Raw genomic sequence first — 24,813 nt, 5'->3', positions numbered from 1 at the left:
AAAAACCAAAAACAACATTGAACTTCCTGTCGCACTGTGAAAGCCATTTTTAGTTTACATGTTTGCTCACATGCTCACCATACGTAGCAATTGTTTTCTTTTATGGTTAATGTTAAAACTTCGAGAGTTCTTAGAGCATTCATGTGAATCATCTTGTAGTTTGTTTTCGCCTTTGTCTAGGTATTTGTCTATAGTTTAATAGACTTACATAGCCACAAAACTATTGCGGAATAACTAAACAACAGCGGAAGCAAACCACCCTAACATTCATGTGAATGCTCTAGATCAGTGGTTTCCAAACTGTGGTACGCGTACCCCCAGGGATACGTGAACGGTATGAAGGGGGTACGCGATCAGCTCGGAAGAGAAATGTCGAGAATACCTACAAGACAACATTTTTCCTGCAGGTGTGTAGAGAAGACTTCATTGTTTCAGACTTCATATATTTTGTCACTGACACTCTTAGTTTCGTTTCATGTGTTTTCAAATAAAATACTCATTCGAAATCCATACATTTTTTTTTTTTTTCGAAATGAGGGGAAAATTCGAAAACAGATGACCGGGTGTCGGCCAAAGGTTCAGCCGAGGCTTAACTTAGAGAGGCGAAGAAACGATCTAAAATAGCTCAAATAAAAACAAGAGACTATCACAAATGTTATCTCTGAATTTAGATTTTTATTCGTGGAAAACCTAAAATATATACTTGAATTTTTGTCATCACTCTTTAACTATTCACACTTGACTTTATCCACAGTCGCAATATAAAATCCAGAGAAAATATACCCTTTTTTTACATTTGGCTCTTTTCAGTACAAGGTGAGGCAAAAGTCCGGCACCACCCTTTTACTTTGAAAACGACTTGACGGAGGGCGATGAAATTTCGGATACGGGTAATTGGGGTGTGGACACGCCAGATGGGGCTAGTGTTTATCATGGCAGCCATCTTGAAAGCTGCCATCTTCTAATACATCCAGATTTTCAGATGGGAAGGGGGTCATGTAGAATATCATTTTACATGTGCGTTTTCTCAGAATTAAGAATATTATGCAGTTATTTTTCTCCTATTTTTATTATGTGAGGATATTTTTACAGTTGAAGTTCACATTTGGCGTAATTTAATCGGTTGATATTTATTTGTCCCAGGTGATCTAACATGCCTAACAGCCATGCTTCTCTCGCTCTCTATCCTTTAAAAAATAAACATCGGAACAAATATTCAGAATTACGCTTCAACGGTAGTGCCAGCATGTTAATAGTATTCACACAGAAAGGAAACATTATTTAAATCATCAGGAAATTCTAAATTCACATGCAAATTTCTCCGTGAGTATTACGAAAATTAAAAATCGTCCCGGAACATCGAGTTAGGAAACCTGCTTTTAATGTCGTTTATAAACTGATTGCAAATAGAAAATAGTGAAAACAGGTTAATATTTTTACTTGTTTGTGGTCAATTTATGTGTTAATAAAGCCTCTATTCGTACCATTCTTTAAAAATAGTTTTTCTTGCATACGCTAAACAACTGAAGGAGTTCCTTTACGTCTGTCAGTGTAGTTTAAGCTGCTTTAATGGCAGGACAGTTTGATAAATTGTTCATTCTGTTGCTCTTTATTCATGTTGCAAGGATGCTACATCACCAGATCTGTTTCCTTCAAGGTTTCTTGGCCAAATAAGACCATAGGCGTTTACGGACACCTCATTCTATTTTTTTTAAGAAACATGTGGGAGATGGGTGCGCTCCGGGTTGAGGTCTTCAGAGGAAATGAAGGTAACACCTTAATCGGTGAATATGCCATTGGACAGCCCGTAATGTGATGATCAAAGTATTTTTTGTGCGTGTGGGTGAGTATGATGACGGTGTTGTTAGGTTGTTGTTATCACTGGGCTGTGCAGGGGTGCCCACAGAGGGGATTCATGACGCATGGGAATCTTTTGCGGAGGGACAAAATTTTATACCAATTCTATATATCTTCACACAAAAATGGGGGGGGGGGTCGTTTCTTTGATTGACTTGATTTTTAGTTATTGTTATTATGTGCAGTTTTTCTACCTACGTGTGGGTGATCGCGGCGATGAGGTTGAAATGAAGCACCACCTCTTATGCCTTTGGGATCGGTTTGGAAGGAGGGGACATGCTGTTCGCAATTTTTTTTTTTTAATGCGCCTCAATTCAAGGTTAGTCAAGCGGACAAACTGTTAAGAATAAGATACAGTACACTAACAATGGCAGTGAGCCTGAGCAGTTTTGTACGTTTTATGTTAGCAAACATGAAAGTGAGCCTTAAGTACCTAATGTAAACATATATTGCTTAAAGATGTCTGTATTATATTGTTCCGCAAATGTTGTCTGACCAAAAAAATAATTTGAGTAAATAATTCGGCATAAAGGGGGGGGGGGAGGGAAAGGTTCTACTTTGGAAGGAGTGCGTCATGGGCCTTGGCTGGGGGGATGGGCACCCCTGGGACTGTGTGTGGTCAGTTGGGGTGGTATAGAAACGAGACGAGGCTTGGCAACGTCTCGGTCACGTGTCGAGTTGTAAAAGCCTGTCTCGGTCTCGCAATCTAAACAACATATACATCATGTTACCGCACAAACTTTCAGGTGTTTATTTAATTAGTTTTTAAGTACACTTTATGCACGGATAGGTTAATCGTGTCTGGACCTACAGTTTATAGTGGGAACTGAACCACCATGTGCAACCTTCGTGGCGGAGTGGTTAGCACAGCGCACTACGACACCAGGGGTCACTGCTAAGGATCCCGGCGTATGTGTTCTTTGTCATATCATCACATCTTTATCACTCACGAGGTTCATGTCCTCTGTTCTGGATCTCAGAACAGAAATAATATCACATAAAGTATTGTATACATCAGTTATGTCATGTATATATTCCTTTGTATAGCAATACAATTTATTATTATACCTATTTTAAAATGCAATCAAATAGTAATAAATAGAGAAAATAAAGTCGGGGGAACCGTCAATTCGGAGCAACTGACGTCCTGGTATATTTTTAGGAACCAGGACAATAAGACCATACCCTCGAATGTATGCGGGAGGAGGCGGGCTTACTTCGGGGTCCCCCCCCCCCTTATTACATGTATTGAATAGCTGTAATACGTGTATATTGGTTGCTTATGGTTGATAATTGTCTATAATTATATGATAATGCAAATTCAATATGTAATGTAATAAAGGAATTATTATTATTATTATTATCGTCGCGATTAGCCAAAAGTGTCAGAAAAGCGACGGTATATAACAAACACCATAACCTCTCCCCTGCGTACGTAAGTGCTGCTGGATAATGATTCAATTGTTGAATCGAGTAGTACAGTCTTCCAAGGATAGTAGAACTATAATACCATTGGTAATAAATAGTATATGATTGCGTTATAATTATTATTATTTGATTAACAATATTCAATTGTACTATTGGGGCCTCCCCGATGGCGTAGGCACATGCACAGTGGTTCGGACCCCACTTTAAACTGTAGGTCCAGTCCCGATTAGCCTATTTGTGTATAAAGTTGACTTAAAACAACAAATCAAACAAACAATCAAGTCAGTTGTGATGTTTGGTTTTATATCAACGGTCTGAATCCCTCGCCTGTTACAAGAATTTCTGGCGACGACTAGTGGTGCTATGTTAGACGCAACAAATCTGCAATTCACAAAAAGCAAAGGTCAATTCTTACGCAAGATTATGCAAAATATGCACTATATAGTCACAGGCTCAAAACAACATGATGTGAACTTAAAGCAGTATTTTATAGCACATACGAATAAAATAAGCAAATCTGCCCCTTAGTAAGAATGGATCTAGAAGAAGAAAACGTCTGTAAATGAGTATAGGCATGTTCTTGGTATCGAAGAGGTGACGTGCAATATCATTAAAGCAAGACAATCGTGGTTACAGAATTGATCTTGTTGACGTCACGGGTATATCCATCTTCTGATTGGCGGGGGCCGCTGTGGTAATGGTAATCAATGAGTGATAGGGAGCGCAATAGAATGTTGTGGGAAGCGTCGACACTGCTGGTTGCATTTCCTATGAACCATGTTAGTGTGACGTCACTGGTTGGCTCTGTGAGAGCACGCAACGTTCGCGCGGGTTTTCGTCATGTGTAGGGAGCGGAAGTTGATGACCTAAAAAATATAGGTATATGACGTATAGAATGTCCTAAAAAAAATGGGGGAAAAATGAAGTAAAAAATGCAAAAAATGACCATTAAATGTGTTAGTTTCAGGTTAAAAATTGAAGTGAAAAGGAAATTAAACAAAATTCAATCTTGCTTTAAAAAGAAGGCACCAAATGATACCGCATGCAAATTCAATTAAAATATGCAACGAGGATTTCCAATGGAAACAACCTAAGTTACCTAAAACCTGAAAATTGGCAAAAAATGAAAAAAAAATATGCACTTTAAAATTACCTTTTTTGGGTTCTAGACGAAGTGTAATATTGTGTACATTCAATGGGCATCGTGTCCGAAATGTCTGAAAAAAGATGACTTTTCATCAACTTCCGCTCCCTAGTCATGTGCTGTAACATGGCAGTTGTATCGCAAGGGAAGTGTATTAACACTATTTTCTATTCATTATGAAGGCCCTAAAGTTTTGTTTTAAGTCCAAATTTTTGACAGTAAGGCTAATCGAGACTGGACCTACAGTTTAAAGTGGGATCCGATCCACTCTGTGCAGGGTGCGAAATCATTGATGACTGGTGGGGGGAGGAAGATCGTAATCTATACACACACACACAAACATATGTGACACATATATAACATATAAATTATTATGATTTGGATATTTATGATGTTATTAAATATAAAGGACAAAATTACTAAATATTAAAAAAACATTATTATATACACATAAGGAATTAATTTGTTATATTTAAATATATAACAGATATTTGAAAAGTAGCTAACTAATTCCTTTATTAACTGGTTAAAGATGTCAATAAATTACAAAATAGTTCAAATTGTTTTATTATGCATAAGCTTTTGTTTAGTTTTTGCTCTATTATAACAAATCAATTAGAATTTATAATTGACTTGCATTCTTGTTTTACTTTTCTTGTACGCATATTGTTATTGGTGTAGAGTAGATCCAAGGGCGCCGACTTTCCAAAATTTCTGTGGGTGCACATCAATGGCGGTTAGATCTGCAATTATCAAGTATTTTATACTTTACACAACTTACATGCACAATGATTGCAAGATGCAATGATATTATCAACACGTTACTAAAAGAAAATACCACATTCATACAAATTAAAATGAAAAAACTTCATAAATGCAAATAATTTTAATTGTATTGCAGAAAGAACTATGCAAGGATTTTGTTGTAAACAGAAACTTCAAAATGACTAATTGTTTGTACCAAATAATAATAATAATAATGACATATTAACTTTCAATATAAAACACATTCCTTCTTCCGTCATTTGCACTTATGAATTTGTTTGCAATTTTGGTAATGTCAATATTTTTAGTCATTTCTTTATGAACTTGCAAAATTGCCAAATCATTCAATCTATTTTGGGTCATTGTTGACCGCAAAAACGTTTTCAATCGTCTAAGTGCTGAAAATGACAGATTAGAAGTACAATAAGTAACAGGTATAGTAAAAATCACCCGTACAAACTTTACAAATTCTGTGAGCATTTCACGCATACGACCACTGTTTTCTCTACTTAAAATATTTGTAATGTCTGACAAGTTGGCCATTTTTTCTTTGTTCGTTCTGCACACATCTAGAAACATGTCCCTGTGCAGTGTTAGCTTGTCTTTATCAGAGTCTGTCCCATAGAACTGCAGAATTCGATCAGCACTAATTTGACCGATAGCAAAAGCTTCAAGTTGTGAAATAAGTTCCAAAACCTTTGTTTGAAATCTACGATTTAGCAAATCCACAGCCACATCAATCATTTCCTCCGGCGTTTGATACGTATAAGGATCACTACCTTCGTCGTAGCGTTCTAGCATCTTGCTTTTTCTAGACAAAACTGGTTTATCAATGTTCAATTCCTTCCCTTTCCTCATGGTTTCATTCCACAACTCAAAAAATATATACCTTTGTGAAGCTAAACTTGCAGACAAAGTTTCCACCAAAGTTTTGATTTCTCTGTATGACAATGATTTCTTCTGAAAAGAAGAATGAAGTTGTTCAATCCTGCCGAAAACTGAAATTAACATTTTCAGGAAAATAAGAAATCTGAATTGATGTAGGTTTGAAAAATATCCACTAGCCTTCCCACCGACTTCACTTTTCTCTTCTGACAGATCTTCCAAAAATTTCAAGAGAACGTCATAATTACTTTCCAACGATTGCAGTGATTTTACCCTCACACACCACCTTGTGGGACCGAATGGTCGCAAAGTCAGTCTGGGAATGTTTTTTACAACACCATCTTCGTTGGCTTCTTGTAGCGATTGAAACACTTCTAGCCTCTTTGGCGAATGTCTTACAAATTATATTAATTCACGAAGAATCACCATTCGGTTTATTCTTTATTAGTGCTCAATATCAGCAAGTAGTTATTTTAAAACAATTGTTGACGAATGGAGTGGGCGTATTGCAGTGTGTCACTTATAAGGAAACATTAAAGCAAGCCGAGAAGACGGGATTCTATTCACAATACAATATACTTCAATTGTTATTGTGGGGACTACCTTTGACTTGGCCAGAGACAGGCAAGGAAGGGGGGAATGTGTTGCTTGGTTGTCTTTGCACAAACACATTTAAAACAATAATGTTTTAGAGGTTAGAAATTTTAACTTCCATCTCAATGTTTAATTGCTTATTATTTTTTGATAATGGCAAGTGAGAAATATTTATTTTATTTTGTTTTTACCAAACTAAAAATCTTGTGGGTGCGGATTATTTATGTGGGTGCTCGAGCCCCGGAGCACCCACGTAGTCGGCGCGCATGAGTAGATCTGCTAATGATCTCTTGAAAAGAACTTTCTGCACTCCCAACCATATTATTTTGTGTGTTTTCGATATTATCCTTAGTAAATTACATAAGTAGTCAAAACCAATTGCTTATATTTTCTTATAACAAAAACCTCTCCCCCCGGGGACATTTTTGGTGGGGAAAATCCCCCCGGACCCCCCAGGATTTCGTACCCTGACTGTGCCTCCACCGGGTACCGAAACCGGGACCACTTAATCACAAGGCAACGACACAATCAGGAAGGCGAAAGCCATAAAGTGTCAACCTCACTTCCACGTATTACACCTCGGTAACTGCAGTCTTACAGGTCTCTGGCGTCCGGACCTAAAGTCAGTATAATCCTCTGCAAGACTCTGTTTTGGCCATATATGTGCCAAGTGCTCCTTTATAGCCTCAGTTTTTAACCTGGTACGGTGCGAAATCCAGTGGGGACGGGGGGGACACCAACAATCTTGGCCTCAAACCCCCTCACCAAAAATTTCCGGGGGGAGAGTTTTAGTTACAACAAACAAAAGGTAAGGAATTACTTTTAATTTCAAATATACTGTACTAAGAATAATATCGAATAGTACACAAATCAGTGCAGTTGTTAGGGTTCAATCCTTTTTCTCTCTCAAGAGATCATTAACAAATCTACATCAATACGCACAATAAAAGTAAAACAAGAATGCAAGACAATAATAACTAATTGATTTATATTAACATAATGCAAAACTAAATAAAAACTTACACATAATAAAATCACTTCAACTATTTCATAATTTATTAACATCTTTAACCAGTTAGTAAAGGAAGTAGTTTGGTACATTATAATATCTGATATACGTACATAAAAGTAACAAATTTATTTATTTGTGTGTAATTAAAAATACTATTTTTAATTACTAATTTAATTTAGTAATTTATTTTTACTTTTAATAACATTATAAATATGTATATCGTATAATTTATATGTATCTTTGTGGGGAGAGGGGTTTGTAGATTTAAGATCTTTCTCCCCTCACCAGTCTTAAATGATTTCACACCCTGTAACCTGGGTAGGGAGATTTAAGTCCTCGGAGACAGATGTTCATCCTATCTTACCCATGCTATACGAGAAACTTACTTACGAGGGGGGGGGGGTGCCTTCACAGTCCCACACTGTTTGTTATCACTTAAAATTCAAGAAGCAGTCTTGTTATTGAATCACAGCTTCCTTTGTTGATTATATAAGTACAGTTATATATTAATTATAATAATTACAAAAATTACCACGATTAATAAATGATAATAACCCATTATTGCACGAGTGGCACACACATATTTTAGAATTCACCAAAACAAAAACCATAATGATTTTTCATGCCACGATGAAGATGAGTGGAAGGGACATTCGCCAAAAGCATTCATGACGAGGTCGGGACTCGAACCCGGAACTTGGTGGCCAGATGGAAAATTTACCACAACGCACGCGACTATCCAGCCGGCTCTTTAGCATAAGTTGACACGCTTCATGTCACGGGACTGGAGCTACAGTTCAAAGCTGGGTTCAATTCTAGTATGTAATGCGCACCCAGTGACTATCGAACCCGGGATAACAACGCGAGAGCGTTACCACTACGCTATCGAGAAAGCCCTACTCTTTTTACGTGAAGGGAGACTACGGTTGTTACGAATGCGGCAAGAGTTTTTGTGTCCTAGTTCCGATTTTGCTCACCAGGTGTAGTCATGCGTCGAATGAAGATGTTATAGTTGTCTATAGATTACAGTGTTAGCGGATGCTGTTAAAGGACACGGCAAAGTGCGGGAAACGTGTCGCATTTATTGGGTGAATTGTTGTGGATACGAGTGAAAGAATTGAAGATCATTTATGGATCGTTTTGGATGAGTGAACGCATGCGTTTTGTAGAATGGGGAACAAGCATAGCAGCAGGAGTTTCGACGAGGAACCTACGCATGGTCACAAGTGCGACGGCGAACCAGCTGATCACGTAGTCCCAAAGGAAGTGGGAACATGCAAGGTAAACACATTTTCCAAGAACGCGGCTTGTGAGCCGAATACAATGTTTCCACAGACTGCAGCAGGTATAGTGTCGAGACGAGGCCGGATTCACTTTTGTCGTATACTAGGATTGTCTCTTTTTCGGTCTCGACGTTCAATCTCTCTTTCACAGCCTCATCTCGACATCCAATCTCTTTTTCTCGGCATCAATGGATGGTTGATTAGTTTTAAAAATTAAGTTAGGAAGTTTTTAACACACAAATGTTATTGTTAGGGCGCTGTTCTCAATTTTGTTTTAGTTAAGTGGCTTATCCCTGTATTGTGTGATGGACAAAAATAGCCTTTGTTCTGAAATGCCCACGATATGAAAATCAATCTTTTCTCGTGGATGTGTGCGAGTGTCCATTCATCAATTTCATTATATCATCACTCATCCCCATCTTCGCAAATTAGCCAAAAGTGGCACAAAAAGCGAAGTATTTTTTTTAAAAAAAATTAATTAATCAATCGTCTCGATACAATTTATTTTGTCTCAACATCAAATCTCTTTTTGTCGCCCTCGTCTCGTCATCCAACCTTTTTTTCTCGGACTCATCCCCACATCCAATCTCCTTTTCTCGGGCTCATCCCGACATCCAATCTCCTTTTCTCGGCCTCGTCTCTACATGCAATCTCTCTTTCTCGGCCTCGTGGTGCATAATAAGTTTGAGTGCTAAAGTGTAACTTAATGAGGTAGAATTCCATGATAATGCCCATTAACGACGCAAGAAAATAGTCTAAAGTCAATGCAGAATTTGTATGCGGTAATGACCTTGCCACTGTGTAGTACAGTAGTATTTTTTTTATTCTAAGAAACCTGATCGCATGGTCCGTGCCTCTCAGGTTCGCTTCTCTGCAGTGCTTTTCAGCTTTGTCCAATTTTCTCCGTTTGATGGATGGTGAGAATGTAATTATGCAATGCACGGCGCGTGGGCGTGTACGGAGGTGCTTAATTAACTTCTCCCGTCGTGGAGTTCGCCAAATTGTAAAATCGAACGCTGTTAGGAAAACATGATTCCATTATTACCTTAACCATCATCGGGGTGTGGGAAAGCCACCTTTCCCCTCCCACGGCCACAAAAGCTTGTAGACAGAAGAAGAAAGAAGACAGTTCTTCTTCATCAAAGTTGAGAAACCAATTTTTTTTTTACTACAAATTTATTGAATTCTTAGAAAATCACAACTTTAACTTGACTATGAAAAACAATGCCCTATTTTCATGTATCCAGTTTTGTGCTTGTTAACGACATATGTTGATAATATTGTGTACGTTGAGAGAGACGAGCGTCTAGGGGCAGCCTTAGCAACTTGGAAATACATGCCAACAGCACCAAACCTGACCTATCCACGTATGCATATACTAGCTTAAATTAACAAAATTTAAACTACCTACCTATTTACATGGTTATTTCTGCTATTATATGCCTACGTGGATAGGTTAGGAAGGTCAGGTTTGGTGTTGTTAGCATATCTCCCAAGGTGCTAATGCTGGTGTGCCGACAGAACGTACCAGCGACAAAACATACCACCTGGGTTTTCGCGACGAAACGTTCCACTGAGATAAACACCTACTTTCAAGATATTTACTCCGCGACAAAACGTACCACTTCAAGGTAAACGCTTGAACTTAAAATCAAAAGAGAATAAAGTTGTTAGTGGCCCTTCGAGTGATCACGTTTGTGGAGTCCCGAATGATGCTCAGTTAGATGTGAAGAAGCGTATGCAAGATGCGAAGGAAAGGGTTCGAGAGGAAGGCACGCCAATTACCAAAGATTTAGAACGATACTCTAGGCAACCTACACGACAAAGGTTAGGTTAGGCTAGGTTAGAACTGACATAACTAAAACGAAAATCGAAAGAAAAGATAAAAGAAAAAAATGTGGACGACAGCTTAACCACAGCTGATTTTAAACGCGCCAAAATAGCTTTATATGCATTATATAGTAATTTTGCCAGTCCAAAGCGTGGATAAAGTGTGATGGAAATAAGCAAAACCATCAAGTGGTACGTCTTGTCGCATCGCAAATATTTTTAGACTCATTAGAAGACCATTCGCTGGTAGCCTGTCAAGTGGTAGGTACGTTTTGTAGATGGTACGTTCGGTCGCGTATTCGCTATTGCTGTCCCTAGCCGCTCGTTTGAGAGAGAGTTTTCTTTTCAGCAAGCAAACCAATTTCTCCCATTTCCTCATATTGCTACGGACAGCAGCGGTTCAAAGTCACCATTTCCTGTACGGTTTTCCAGTGGAGCTGTTTGACGTAACTACTTTTGAAGGATATTATATGAATTATAACAGTACCCCCCCCCCCCCCCCTCAACCAGGAGTAAAATGAAAAAGCACAAGGCTCTAACGTCTGGATGTCCGTGTGTGTTTCTGATTGTTCTTTCAGTTTCATCTAAGATCCGACTCTGTGAAACTTTTTTTTCCCTTAGATGAAGTGTCGTGTAGAAAATGTGAAAGCAAATTAACATCCCACCTCTTCCAAATCAGAAAAAAATGCTGCTGCTAATCGGGAATTGTGCATTTTTTCATTGTTGCTTTATACTTCATTCATTTGTCATTCAAACTTTTCATTCTTGGTGGATTTCTTGCAGGACAATTCCTGTCTGATACAGTGAGGTAAATTGCTTTTACATGCTACTGAATGCCGTCTTTCAAAACTTTTCCCTTTTTAAGTATAAGGGAAGTTTTAAGACTTACCCAATTGGGTGGGAATTCAGTTCGTTTCTTTGATTTTTTAAATTTTAACTTTGGTAGTTTTAAATGGTGTATTGTTTAAAAGTAACTTTTGAAGTCTTGATTTTGCTTGTGGGCGAAGAAAATCGCTTATGAATATCGTAGGATCTATTGAGGAATTGTGGGATTGAAGCACCTAATCTAGGTCCACTTATTTGTCAGTCCGTTTTGCCCCACCGCCATCTTGAAATACGATGAAATGTTGAATTTTTTGGAACTACCTTTTTACATATGATTTTCTCGAGAACCGGTGGACCGATTTTAACGGTTTTAGGCTTGAATTCAAGCTAAAAGGAGCAGAAATTGTAATACATGTATTATTGGATGCAGACGGGTGTGCGCGCGTTTTCTTCTGTTTCTAAATCCAAAGTTATGAAATTGTAAATTGTGTTTTCTTATTTTGCTAACCAAGAGTGTGTGTACTTGCACTTTTAACCTTTCTCAACAGGATTTTTACTTTCATTTCTTGACTCTCAGGTAAGGATTTTTTATAAGGCGATTTCCCCTCGTATATTTTGAAGGGTGCAAGACGGTCTTACGTGCAGAAGCACCGAAAAATTTTAACACATTCATTCATTATATTTTTCTTGAGTTGCTTTTTTGCCCCTTGAGTCTAATCGCGACGATGAGGAATGTTGATTGGTTGAGATTGTCCAATGGATCCTACAAAGGAACTTTTGGCGAGTTTGTGTGTCGAACACTGAACGTGCTCAGCAACCAAGATGGCATAGCAGAATATCTGTTGATGTAACACAGTGTTTCCGTCACCTTGCCAAAGTTACCCTGTTTCGATTCATGGTGGGGTTAGGGGAAAATATTACGTTCGTTCCTACAGCAATCCAAGCTTTCTGGATTACTATTTCGGACACCGTCAGCCTCCTTGACCTATCGGTTAGCGTGGTGGGTTGCGAAGTCATGGATGATGGTTCGACTCCCTTGTAATACATCCACAATCCTTGTTTATAGCTCCGGACAAGGTTGAAGAAACTCGGGCCGTTCATCTTGTCAATTCTTGTAAGAACACCCACGTCGGAAAGACACTGGTGGTCGAGGATAGGGAGCGGATAAAACACAAAGATGTAGCAACGCCGCAAACCTAGCTCCGAGCTAGGTTCCTCTATTCATTTGTTGGGTGAAGTAGACTAGGTCTTTTCCAGTAGAAGAAACTATGCCTAGTTTACCCGTGCCGTGCTTAGAGGCCCACATATTTTTTATCACTAACATTCAAGAAATCATTCCGTTATTGAATCACTGCTTCCTTTGTTGTATGCATAAGTATAGTTATATAGTAATTTCAAGAATTACCATCATCAATAGAAAAGAAAAAACAGTTATTTCATATTTCTTTCACGAGTGTCACACACATTTTTTCACACATCCACTAAAAGTTAAAAAAACATTTTAATTTTGCATCAATGATTTTTTCTTTGTTTATGTAGGAGCAGTTATATTGTAAATATAATAATTACAGAAAAACCATCATTAACAATAAGCAAGAACTGATTATTCAGTCACTTGAACGAGTGTCCTGTCTTGACACACATATCAACGCGTGAATTTTGCCTCCTAAGTACGTTATCTTACGTTATCTTTATGATGTTATCAACAAAAGCAATACAGATATGTTGATAACATCCTAGGGAACAATGTAATTTATTTTCGATTTGTTGTAAAAATGTTCAGTTGAAAAAATCGAAAATGAAGAGGTGGTGGACCTAGCAGTCCCCCAGCCCCATCGAGTAAGGTCGGCTTTAGACGAAATAATTTTTCTCAACATTTATGCGATGACCATTATCCTACCGTGTAAAGTGAGAAATCTTATGGCATTTCAGATGCCATGCCATATTTCCTGGCATTTCTGAAGGATAGGCTCGGTCCGTAGCATTTTTCGTAGCGTAACCAATCAGAAGGGACCTCTATATAATGGCGGCCGCGTGAGATGTAAACAATGTATCACTTCACATTTTTAAAAGGCGATAACTATTCAACCGAGAGGAATTACGTTTCGGATTAAATGATTTTAGGTAGAGAAGAATGGCGCTGATTAAATACATACTGTACAACGTTTACTGTACACGTATGGAAGAATATTTTATTTTTTTTCAATTGTCAACACCGTGCACACGCAATAGATGGCGTAACTCGATGTGCCTTTCGTGCTGTATGTATTATACATTGTAATCGCAATAGCTAACCGAAATGTTCCATGAAATGCTTACGTGTAAAGTACAATCTGCTATATATTTCTTGGAAGCATTTACGGTAGCATAAATGTTAAAGGAAATGCTTTCGTCTAAAGCCGGCCTAAGCTAGAATTAAGTTTGACCAGAAATTTACACTCGCTGCCACATAACGGTGTTTTATACCGGAGGGAACGAGAGCATGGAGATCTTGCTGATTTGAAATTAGAGAAAGGAATGAATTTCTAATGCGAGAGCGTCACAATAGAAGCACTGTCAATCACGCATTGTAGAACTACATTGGTATGCCGACTAGGATTCCTTGCTACCTTGAATGGTAGTTATGTAACCCGAACACCTGCATTTTGCCATACATGGTGAAGTCTGGACTGACGAAGGTTTACACGTCGTCACATAAAACTTTCCTTTAATTACCAGGCTTCTTAATCTATTTAGAAAAGGGCTTGGGGAGCTGAAGTTGATGAGCGTGGGGTGGAAGCCCCCAGGTATCGTAATTGACCTAGTCCTAAAGTTACTCTAAAACTACCGTCACCAACCGTTTAAAGAAACTGAACTATGATTTTTCGTTATATGTTGAGCATTCCATTGTCACAGGTTGGACACGCAAACTACATTTTTTATATTATAGTAACTATTCTGCTGATAGTTAAGCAATATTTTTCTCACAGTTTCTTTGCAGTGAAATATGAATCTTCAAACTGTTGATCAAACGTAACTACCCTTGAAATATACTTTCCCAGATTTGTAGCTGTAAGTGGACAATTTTGTGAATACATTTTTTTTTACTTTGGTTCCGAACCCCCTCCCCCTCCGACGCCAGTGCCTCGTGGGTTTGCAGTTACAGGTTTCATCACTTTTTCCGGCGTCAGATTGAGAAGTTGGCCTGAAGGAGCATCTCCCGCTCTTCTTAGTCACAAAATCTTCAAAGAAGGATAATTGATTTTCGTATTTTAGAAGTAGTAATCATAAAATGATGTTTAGAATAACTTCTATAGTATTCGAATGGGTTGTATACGTAGGAGGAGAAAGCGCTTCATTGCGATGGTTTGATTGAACGGTGCTATCATGCGCGTGCACTCCGGTACAGCAAGGCCAGCAGTGGTGGCACAGAACATAACTGTTACAAATTAATTCTTTAACTTTTGGATTCTCATTATTTCTGCCTCAACAGAATATCAACCTGCAAGCGTCCAAGGTTCGTCCTTTTCCGATATGCGGCCATCAACACCCTCTCGCGGCCTGTTAACAAAACATGTGCGCAGTATCACCACCCTGGCAATGTCATCAGAAACCCGAAAAATACCCCGGCGACCTTCAAGGATCCAATGAGAGGGGACGTTGTGTGGAGACAAAGCTTGTTTTCCAACCCGTAAGGGCTGGAAGAAAGCAGTGTGTGCCATCGGTCAGCCAGATGATGTCCTCAGTGTTGCGAACTGCACGATTAAGTGTCCAAGTGTACTGTATACTGTCAGCGATGTAGCATATCCACCAAGCTAGTTAAAATTTATATTCATAAATAAACTATGAAGTTTCAAAACACAGGAGAAACACAAAATATGATTGCTGACATTCGGATGATATATTAGATGTGAAGATAAAAGTTTCCGAGCGTTCGGTCTATTAAGACAGCTAACATGTCCATGGACACATCCGCCAAATAGAGTTGGTAAAACTCGCTGGCCGCGGTCACACTTTTTCAAGCGCTTTGCGAGGTGAAAAGTTATGGCTTTTCAGGCGGGTGAATTTCTATTTGTTTGCTTCAAATAGTGTTGGCATTGTTTACTATTTATTACGGAAAGAACTACATGGTGCCAAAGTGGATTTGTGAATATTGCAATGTGTGAAAATCTTGAAAATTGTTTCAATCATCCGCGATCGTCTGTTGCATTAAATACGTTTGACAACAGACCAACTGAAATTCGAAAAAATGAACAACTGCGCCAGGACATTCATCTTTCCCTTAGACGTTATGGAAACAGTATCAGGTAGAGTGCTCATTTTTTTCATTATAACGTACCATGTAGAAGCAATGAATTCTTGGTTTTTTTCAATTTTTCGGGATCTGCTTCCACAACGGAAAATGTCACCGCACGCCACTGGGTGCTATGTATTTTCGTCCCTATAAGTAATATGATCCTTCAGCTGAATGGTACTTGCAGTTTCGTAGGCAAAAGTGTCCCGGTTCTAAAATTGGCTCCTTCAACAAACAAGCAACAGCGGGTGTGGGAGGGCCATTCTGTGCAAGATGCACCCAGGAGGTACGCCTGCTTAGGATCACGTAGATGAGTTCTACCAGAACTCTCTGTCGGGCGATCTTTTCTTCACGAACTTATTGTCTGGCTCCTCTCATCAACTTGGTAATATTACAACTGAAAGTCCCAAAAATAAGCTCCTTGAAGATGTAACATTCGAGAGAAAGAGTGCGCCCTATATGCACACACTATATTTGGGTACAGTTAACTCTTATGCTTTTGGCGGGTGTGTCATCCTGTGTTACATTCAAGGGATAATTATAATACCTAATAATGGGTGCCCGCAGAAAATTTTCTAATACCCGTCAAAATTAGAAATGTCGTATCCTGAAGTGGGTATATATACAGGGTGATTCAGTGAAAGCGTGCAGAAAGAACGTAGAATCTACGGTTAGAGACAGGTTAGTTTACATGAACTCTCCAGCTTGACCATTAATAGTGCGTAGTTACAGATCGGTTAGTTCATTGAACTCTCAGCCTAACTATTGCCTATATTTGGGGGAGCAGGAAAAGGTATTTAAAGTACTTGCGTCGCCTTATAATTAAAGGGTCACGGGTTCAACCCCGGTGGAGGCGCATAGTGGTTGGGATTCCACTTTAAACTGTGGGTCCAGTTCCGATTAGCCGTACTGTGCATAAAATGGACTTAAAACACCAACTCAATCAATCACCCAACATCGCCCCGAGTTGATACCTTCCTGGAGATGAGGTCTGCTCAAAAAGATATTTAAATGCGTGCAGATAGGAAACAGGAAATATGTAATGCATCACCGAGCACTTTAAAACAGGAAACCTAGGATCGGAGAAGCCAGCATAACGAGATATGAAACATCGCGTCATTTCAGCATGGATGTCTCACAACCATCTGGATATTGCCTTTCCTGCTTGATGGAATGGTTGGGAGGCCCGATTACCTGGCCTGTGAGGTCACCTAACCTGAATCCACTCGATTTTTTCGTCTGGGGCTATCTCAAATCACTTGTGTATGAGTCCCTGCTTGGATGTGATTCGCAAGACACCAGGGATATTTGAAAGGGTGTGATAGAATCTCATACGCCACTGTCATGCCTGCTTTCATTGTGGTTGGCGGCCGTTATTTTGAAGCGGTTGTGAGGATAGCTAATTGTACGGTAATACAGGTTTGGCAATGCTATGATACTACTGATACTAGTTTCCAAATGTACAAGCATGTAACTCATACGCGTAAATCAATGTCTATTAACCTTTTTTTCACCCGTTCATCCTTTTCCCTATAAACTTCACCGTTTCCATTTTTTCACTATTATATTTTTCTCTCTCTTTCATTCTTTTCCCCTTTATCTCCCTTTCTTTCTTTGCATTTCACATGTATTTCGACAGAATTTCAATAAATGGACATGCCTCTGTCCTTAATTTCCCCAACGTTGCCAGTTCCCCCTCCCCTCCCCACATTAGGCACTCACACAATTAAATAGCTAGTCACATTCGCAACACCACACACGCGAAGTAGAAGCTTATGCAATCACTCTCCCGTACCGAACAAACATTTATGAATGTTTTATACTTGGAGTGCTCCTCTGTGCCTTGTGGGCCAGACGTTAAAAGACCCCCTCAGAGGAAAGCACTTCACACTTCATTAAGCAGCATTTTTTTTCTCTTTCGTGTGCGTTCGTGTAATTTTATTGTCTACATGTGCGATCGTGAGCTCTCGGAGCAAGTGTTGCCAACTCTATTTTGGAAATGTCCCTACAATGACCCCTCCCCCCTTTTTCCAAACACAGGGGGCGAACTTAGCTTGTAGTTTGAGAGAAGTGGATGTCGCCCTCAATTGGCAATTATGATTAGAATTTTCCATTTTTGTTGTCGTATTTATCATGCAGGTCTTAATTTTCAATTTAAAAAATTGAAATCCTCCATATTAATTTATGAATTGTATCGATTTATATTAGAGCTGAGCGCATACCACTTTGAACCAGGGTTGTCAATGGTCCAGGAATTTTAAGTAAATTCAATTCCGGTCCAGGAGAGAAAACCAGCAAGCGTAAATGCGTTCTGGACCGTAAGGAACCTTTTTATCTGTAAAGTATTTCAATTCGGTCCAGGGACATTTTTTCCAGATCAATTTAAATACAGTCCAGGAACCTTTTTTTTCTTTTTTTTCCGGATCAGTTTAAATAGGGTCCAAGTTCCATATTGAAGTGAAACAATATGCAACTTTGACCGAATTTAGATTGTGCGAGAAAAATAGGTTCCGATCCTGTTACGGAACCCAATAGAACCCATTAGAATACCGATAATTGAAATTTATAATAATTGAAAGTTCAAAATATTGATCAATATTAGCGTGTAAGAATTACACTCATATATGTTATGTAATCACAACATCCAGTTTTTCACTTAATTCTGGTGAAAAATAAAATAAACTTCGAATTTGCATAATTTCCAGGATAATAAGACTCCGGGAAGTGCGAAATTTTTGCGGACCCCGTGAAGGACCAAAACGCCGAAAACTTATCGGTATATAAATTCCAACCGATACTTTCCGATACTGATATCGATTCATCAGTATCGGCTCAGCCCTAGATCATATTCATATTTTTGTTTTGTGTAACTTTCATTTTGTTGTATAGGGTGGCCCAAAAATGGTGACAGAAATATTGATTAAATAGTTTCGGTTATATTTTCCAGGGTCCCGTTGCAAACTAGCATGCATATATATATATATATATATATATATATATATATATATATATATATATATCACGAGCGTATATTCCAGGCTATCTGCGAAGCTTGAAGCCTAGAAAGTAAAATACTGAATAACAATCGATTAGAAACTGTGAATTAACCTGATTTCAAAAAGAAGATAATGGCGATTCTGAAGTTGGCAAACTGAATTATTAGGAGTTGGCAACCTGAATTATTAGGAGTTGGCAACCTCCAACCTGAATTATTAGGAGTTGGCAACCTGAATTATTAGGAATTGGCAACCTGAATTATTAGGAATTGGCAACCTGAATTATTAGGAGTTGGCAACCTGAATTATTAGGAGTTGGCAACCTGAATTTGTATAAGTTTGCAACCTGACTACCGTTGGGATTGCAACGTAGTTTCCTTGAAGACGTCAAGAATGAGCCTAGTCTTCTCCCTTCCTCCATATATATATATATATATATATATATATATATATATATATATATATATATATATATACACACATACACACACACACACACACACACACACTTTATGGAATCTGAGGCCCAGACCATAAAATGATATTTCAAAAGATTATTATTATTATTTAATGAGTTCACTTTATGCTCAGTTAGGCTAAAGTGAAATCCGAACCACAGTGCAATGTGCCTCCACCTCGGATCGAACTCGCGAATCGTTTCATCTCTTCTTATCTCGATTGTTCAAAGCTACTTCTCTTCTCGACATTCTCGAACTTGTGCCAACCTCCGTAGCCGAGTGGTTATCACGCCGTGATCTGACGCCTGGGGTCCAGGGTTCGAGTCCCGAACAGGTTGGAACCGTGTTCAAAACTTCCCTTTGCTTTTAAGTACACAAGAACATCAAAAATGCAATTGGACATCAGAATATTACACTAAATCTGCTCGCAATTGATTTTTTGGCTCAATAAGGAGATAACCGTCCCGATTATCAAAATAGTTAAATATCTGTACTCATAGGAATACATTGTACAGTAGGCAACACTGCTCGGAGCTTGTATTCCGCGCAGGTCCACGTTTACAGAATCAATATACCTTGCCTCGTGGGAAAACTCTGAGCGATAAAAAGACTTGATTTGTCTTCGTTTTGACGTCTGATGGCATTTCTCTCGCTCTGCTGACCCGCTAATTTTATTTTTTCTTTCTTTTTTTGCATTAGCGAGAAATTTCATTTTAATTTCTTCCAAGATTTCATTTTGTTCTCTGCCACTTTGGACAGCACAAGTGTTCTTTTGACGTCACAGGATCTTTCGGTGACGTAATGAGAAGTAAAGTGCGATCCACATTTCACTATCACTTGGATTCTTGTGCAGAAATCTGGAGGAAAAGTCGGCAGCGGAATCGTCTAATTCGAGAATCGAACCTGGAATGTTTCGGTTAGAAGGCCAGCAAAAGAGAATGTATTTTGAATGTTAATTAGAAATCGCACAATTATTTTTCGTGAAGCAGAAGTTAAAGGTACTGATTGCACAGCGCCGACTTCTTGGCGGAGTGGTTAGCACAGTGCGCTACAGCGCCAGGGGATGTGATCAGCACCACGCTTCGACCGCCTTTGTTCCCCAGTGCTACTTCCAACCAACCCTACAGCCGTTCTATACAGGGACAGGGGAAAATTTCAATCTTCGTAATCGAACTCGGGTCTACATCATGAGTTGTTTTCAAACGTAAATAAGATTAATTCAAAATAAATCCTTCCACTACTGACATACTTTACACATCAAATTGGCACTGGAGACAAAATATTCTGTTACAATTCAGCAGAAAATGGAAAATACTGATGTCAAAGGTTCCCACTGTTATTAATATTTTGATTTATTCTGAACGGGTTGTTACTGCATTTGTGCATTCTTTTTTCAATCGGCAATAACTAAATCCAGGAACGATATGTAGTAAATTAAAAGGTAATGCACTAATGAGTGATAATTTACACCACCATATCTATTTTTTTTCCAGGAAAAGCAAGTACAGTACATGATTAGAAAATAATTGTTTTTTTTTATTCATGGGCAAATAACACGAGAACTAACACATAGGAAAGGAACTGTTTCTCAGAAATCACGTGGTTTTGTTTACTTTAACTTCATTCTTCCAGTGGATGGAGAATAATAGTAAGTTTTAGAATATAACATTGGAAGACGACAAAACAGCCTTGACGTCACATTTTAACAAAAGTACAGTAAATGGAACTTGAGAGAATGGAACTTAGAACATTGTTTTATCATGTGCATTACTGTATCTAACTAAAGCAGTTAGTACAAATGTTTGAAATTATTAATTTGTTCGACTTGCATCCTATCTTATGTTTTTTTCCTTTTTTCCAGGTAAGGATTTTTATAAATCATTAATTACAGCCAGAGATGTATCTCCAGTTTGGTAACGTACATATGTTTATCATTTTGTTTCAATTGTTGTGGCTTGTTTGCCTCCTACTTCGAGAAAGTTATGTAGAAGGATATAATATATTAGGTGTACAAATTAATTTTCGGCCTTTTTCAGAGAAAGAAAATGTGTATTAATGAAAATAATCTTACATTGTAATCGGCGAAGTAATGTCCCTTGAAATTTATACACTTTTGCCATGTTTCAGGCAGCTGGCGAATCTCCAAGCGATAGAAAGACAGCGGTTTAAAGTCTGTAAACTCATCAACGCTATTTTCCACCTGTGGAAGGTTTCTGACGTGGAAATCTGCTAGGTGGTTCTGCATGGACCCGTGGTAGTCTGACGGGGCCAGGTCAAGGTAGTAAGCCGCATGAGGCAGAACAGAGCATCTCCTTGGTGTGCGGCCTGCCGTTGTCATGCAGCAGCATGAGCTTTCTGGTCGCATTGTGGCTAAATGGCTCTTTCCTCTTAATCTCGACACTCAGATGAATCAGTTAGCCTTGATAACGCTCAGCATTGGCGGTTTTACCCTGTTTCAGCAATTCATAGTATAATATCTCCTTCATGTCCCACCAAATGCACTTTTTCCCCATGAATTCGTTGTCGATGACGTTGGTGCATCGGGATTAACTGCACTCAACTACGGCAATACTAGTTTTAGCGCCCTCTGTATGTTTGTCGAGTGAACTGCATTGCTTGTCGTGACTACTAATGCGTCATGTTCCTGTCACGAAAAGCGCATATGTAATAAAGTATATTCCGAAATTTCGTGTCCGAAACGAACGCGGTCCAATCAAATTCGGATGAAAGTTTTTTTTTGTGTGTGTAATTCCAAAGAAAATTATTGAAAATTACTTGAAAGAGAATTTTTATGTACCCCCTCCCCTCGTATTGACATGTTTGGCGTCGGCGGTGGACGACGGGCAAAAACATGTTTTCGCGACTTCTAGCTTTCCCTCCACCCTTCATCAAGCCAAAGTCTTGTTTACAGAGAAACACGTGAGTGGGAACTTGTTCGATTTTTGCCGTCGCTTTCAAGGCCAAGGGAAGGAAAGTAGGTCGGGCTTCCCCCACGCGACGGGAAGTTGAGGAAGCACTAATTGCCTTTCTGCCTTTCCAGATTGGCTAATTAACACTGCTAGAAGGGGCATGGGTCTGCTAATCGATTCTTGTAAACAGACTATTATAGATCTGATCTGTGCCGGGTTTCGGACGAGAAAGAGGCTCATCTTTCGCCTCTTGTTTAAGAAGATCTTGAAGTACGGGTATCAGTAGTTATGAGATTCAGGACCAGTGTTCAAAGTGAGGGGTGGTGTCCCCCTGGCTCAGGACCCGGATTTTGATGACATTTCATCTTTTAACTGGTGCAACGTAGACATTGCTAACTAGTACAGAAATCCTGAACACCCTCCTCAGGTTGAAGAAATGTAATTTTTTGGGGTCATTTTTAGGTCTTTTTTTTTTTAAAAAAAAAAGTGTCATTGCATGCTGAAACATAAGAAGTTCAACAATTTCTGTTTTGTCTGAATGTTATCTGGCGATGTTTAACTACCAGAGCAAGAAAGCCTGTCTGAAAATCGCGAAATGCAACAATGTCGAGTTTCTTATTCACAGTCCGTACAACACACCAAGGTGAAGTAATTGTTAAATTGTTTGTCTTTGAATTTATCTACTATTTTCAATAAGCAGATTGAGTTTTGTACGAATTTTTGGGTCATTTTTAAAGATTTTTAGGAAATCAAAATCCGGGCCCTATCCACATGGCGGCTGGAAAATAACGAATCAGCGATCATTTGAATTATCTTCGACTGACATCGGGCATTTTCGTGTCACAAGGCACCGAAATTTGCTGGCGGGACAAAACAAATGAGCGTCGGATACACAACATGTTGCCAAACGTAATAAAAAAGGGGAAAGAGAGTTGATCAGAGCCGTTACTGGATAAAAGTTGTACAAGAGTACACGAAGCACGGAAAATTAGTACACAAAATACCCAAACACTGTACAAACAAGCTAATAAAAAATAACTGACAAAGCAGACGTACGCTTGGCAACGTTGTAAAGGGAGAACAATGTTACCCCTACAGCTTGACTGCGCAACTGAGGTTGTTGACACTCATCGAGGTACACACCCCCAAAGACGATTGGTGGGCAGATGGAGCTATGTAGGTCAGCCGCCAGTTGAGTAGTGATGGGCATTAGTCGACTAATATTAGTCGATTATTAAAACCATCGAAAAAACCGACTAATGAAAATTAGTCGACTAAAGAAATTAGTCCACTAATATTAGTCGAACGACTAACATAGTCGAATTAGTCGAACGACTAACATAGTCGAATTAGTCGAACGACTAACATAGTCGAATTAGTCGAACGACTAACATTAGTCGAACGACTAACATTAGTCGAACGACTAACATTAGTCGAATTAGTCGAACGACTAATTTCAGTCGAACCATCCGTTGACTACATTTCCGACTGATCCAGTCGAAACCGAACACGACTCATTCAGATTCCAAACGAACCATCGACTACTGAAGCTGGGCCCGCGATCTGTACAACAAAATTTTCGCAAAGCATCCCCCGGGGAGACCCTTTCCGAAGATACCCAGATGTCAACCTCCCTTCCACGTAGTACCCTGGACCTCATTTTGCAGACTAACGAGGCTCTGGCGTCTGAACTCACAGCCAGTATACTACTCGTGTTGTGTCGTTTCTATATGTTTGTGATTATCCCTTCATGTATCTCAACATCATTCATCCTTATCTTCAAAAGGAACAGAAAAGCTAAGCATTTTCCCCAGTTGTCTTATTGCCACCATGTTAAACATTGGAGCACCCTCCCAACTAGCTGTTGGTGTTAATTTCAATGGAGGAGCGGATTACTACATACCTTGTTTTTTTATATATATATACAGACGTACTTTTATTATTAATACTATTATTATGCAAATTAGAAATGCGGAACCTTACAGACTTCTGGTGCCACCTATGATCCCACCAGTATGAAAAAGCCTTCAGAAGAAGTAAGGGCAAACACATTCAAAAATGTATATAGATATCAGATTTGCTTGTTTATCTCCTTATATTATCTGCTTGTTTATCTCCTTATATTATCTGCTTGTTTATCTACGTATTATTACCCACAGCACTTGTTTTCGAGAACTTCCCCCCCCCCCTATATTACAAGCAGCGCAACATATTTTTTTCTCTGTGTGAAAGCAGTGAATGTCGTGACAGTGCTGTGTTCTTTCTAGGTCATAGATTGTGCATGTTGACTGCGACACACATTATCATCATATATTCGCTCGTGCATTTTCAGCTGTGGCCAATTACTAGTCTAGGAAAGTTTCAAGGTGAATCTGGGTTTCGCAAGGACATCCCACCCCCGCCCAGAGTGCGCCACACTGTCGCATGATTACAAAATAAATTTGAAACCTTGGAAAACTGAAAAAAAATACTTGCGTGTTGGTCGTTGGGAAAAGACACTGCGAAGCAGAGGCCTGCACACACATGTACGGATGTTATACTGACACAATACTTG

General features: G+C 38.9%; 1 protein-coding gene across 3 annotated transcripts in view; it reads left to right on the top strand.

Annotated features, from left to right (window-relative positions):
• The window catches only part of Pka-R1 (protein kinase, cAMP-dependent, regulatory subunit type 1), a 198,699-nt gene that overhangs the window by 38,336 nt on the left and 135,550 nt on the right, over positions 1 to 24,813 (top strand). Inside the window, exon 1 of one of the 3 annotated variants that reach the window (XM_083136632.1) lies at positions 8,747 to 8,966. The exons of the other annotated variants lie outside the window; for them this stretch is intronic. Coding sequence (XP_082992758.1) covers positions 8,856 to 8,966 — 111 coding nt within the window. The 5' untranslated portion in view covers positions 8,747 to 8,855. Of the gene's footprint in view, positions 1 to 8,746; positions 8,967 to 24,813 lie in introns of those variants that run through there. 3 annotated transcript variants of the gene reach the window in all.

This window comes from Lepisma saccharinum, chromosome 15, assembly GCF_977018435.1.
Source record: "Lepisma saccharinum chromosome 15, izLepSacc3.1, whole genome shotgun sequence".
NCBI classification, from domain to species: domain Eukaryota; kingdom Metazoa; phylum Arthropoda; class Insecta; order Zygentoma; family Lepismatidae; genus Lepisma; species Lepisma saccharinum.
This window is presented reverse-complemented; position numbering and strand designations above follow the sequence as displayed.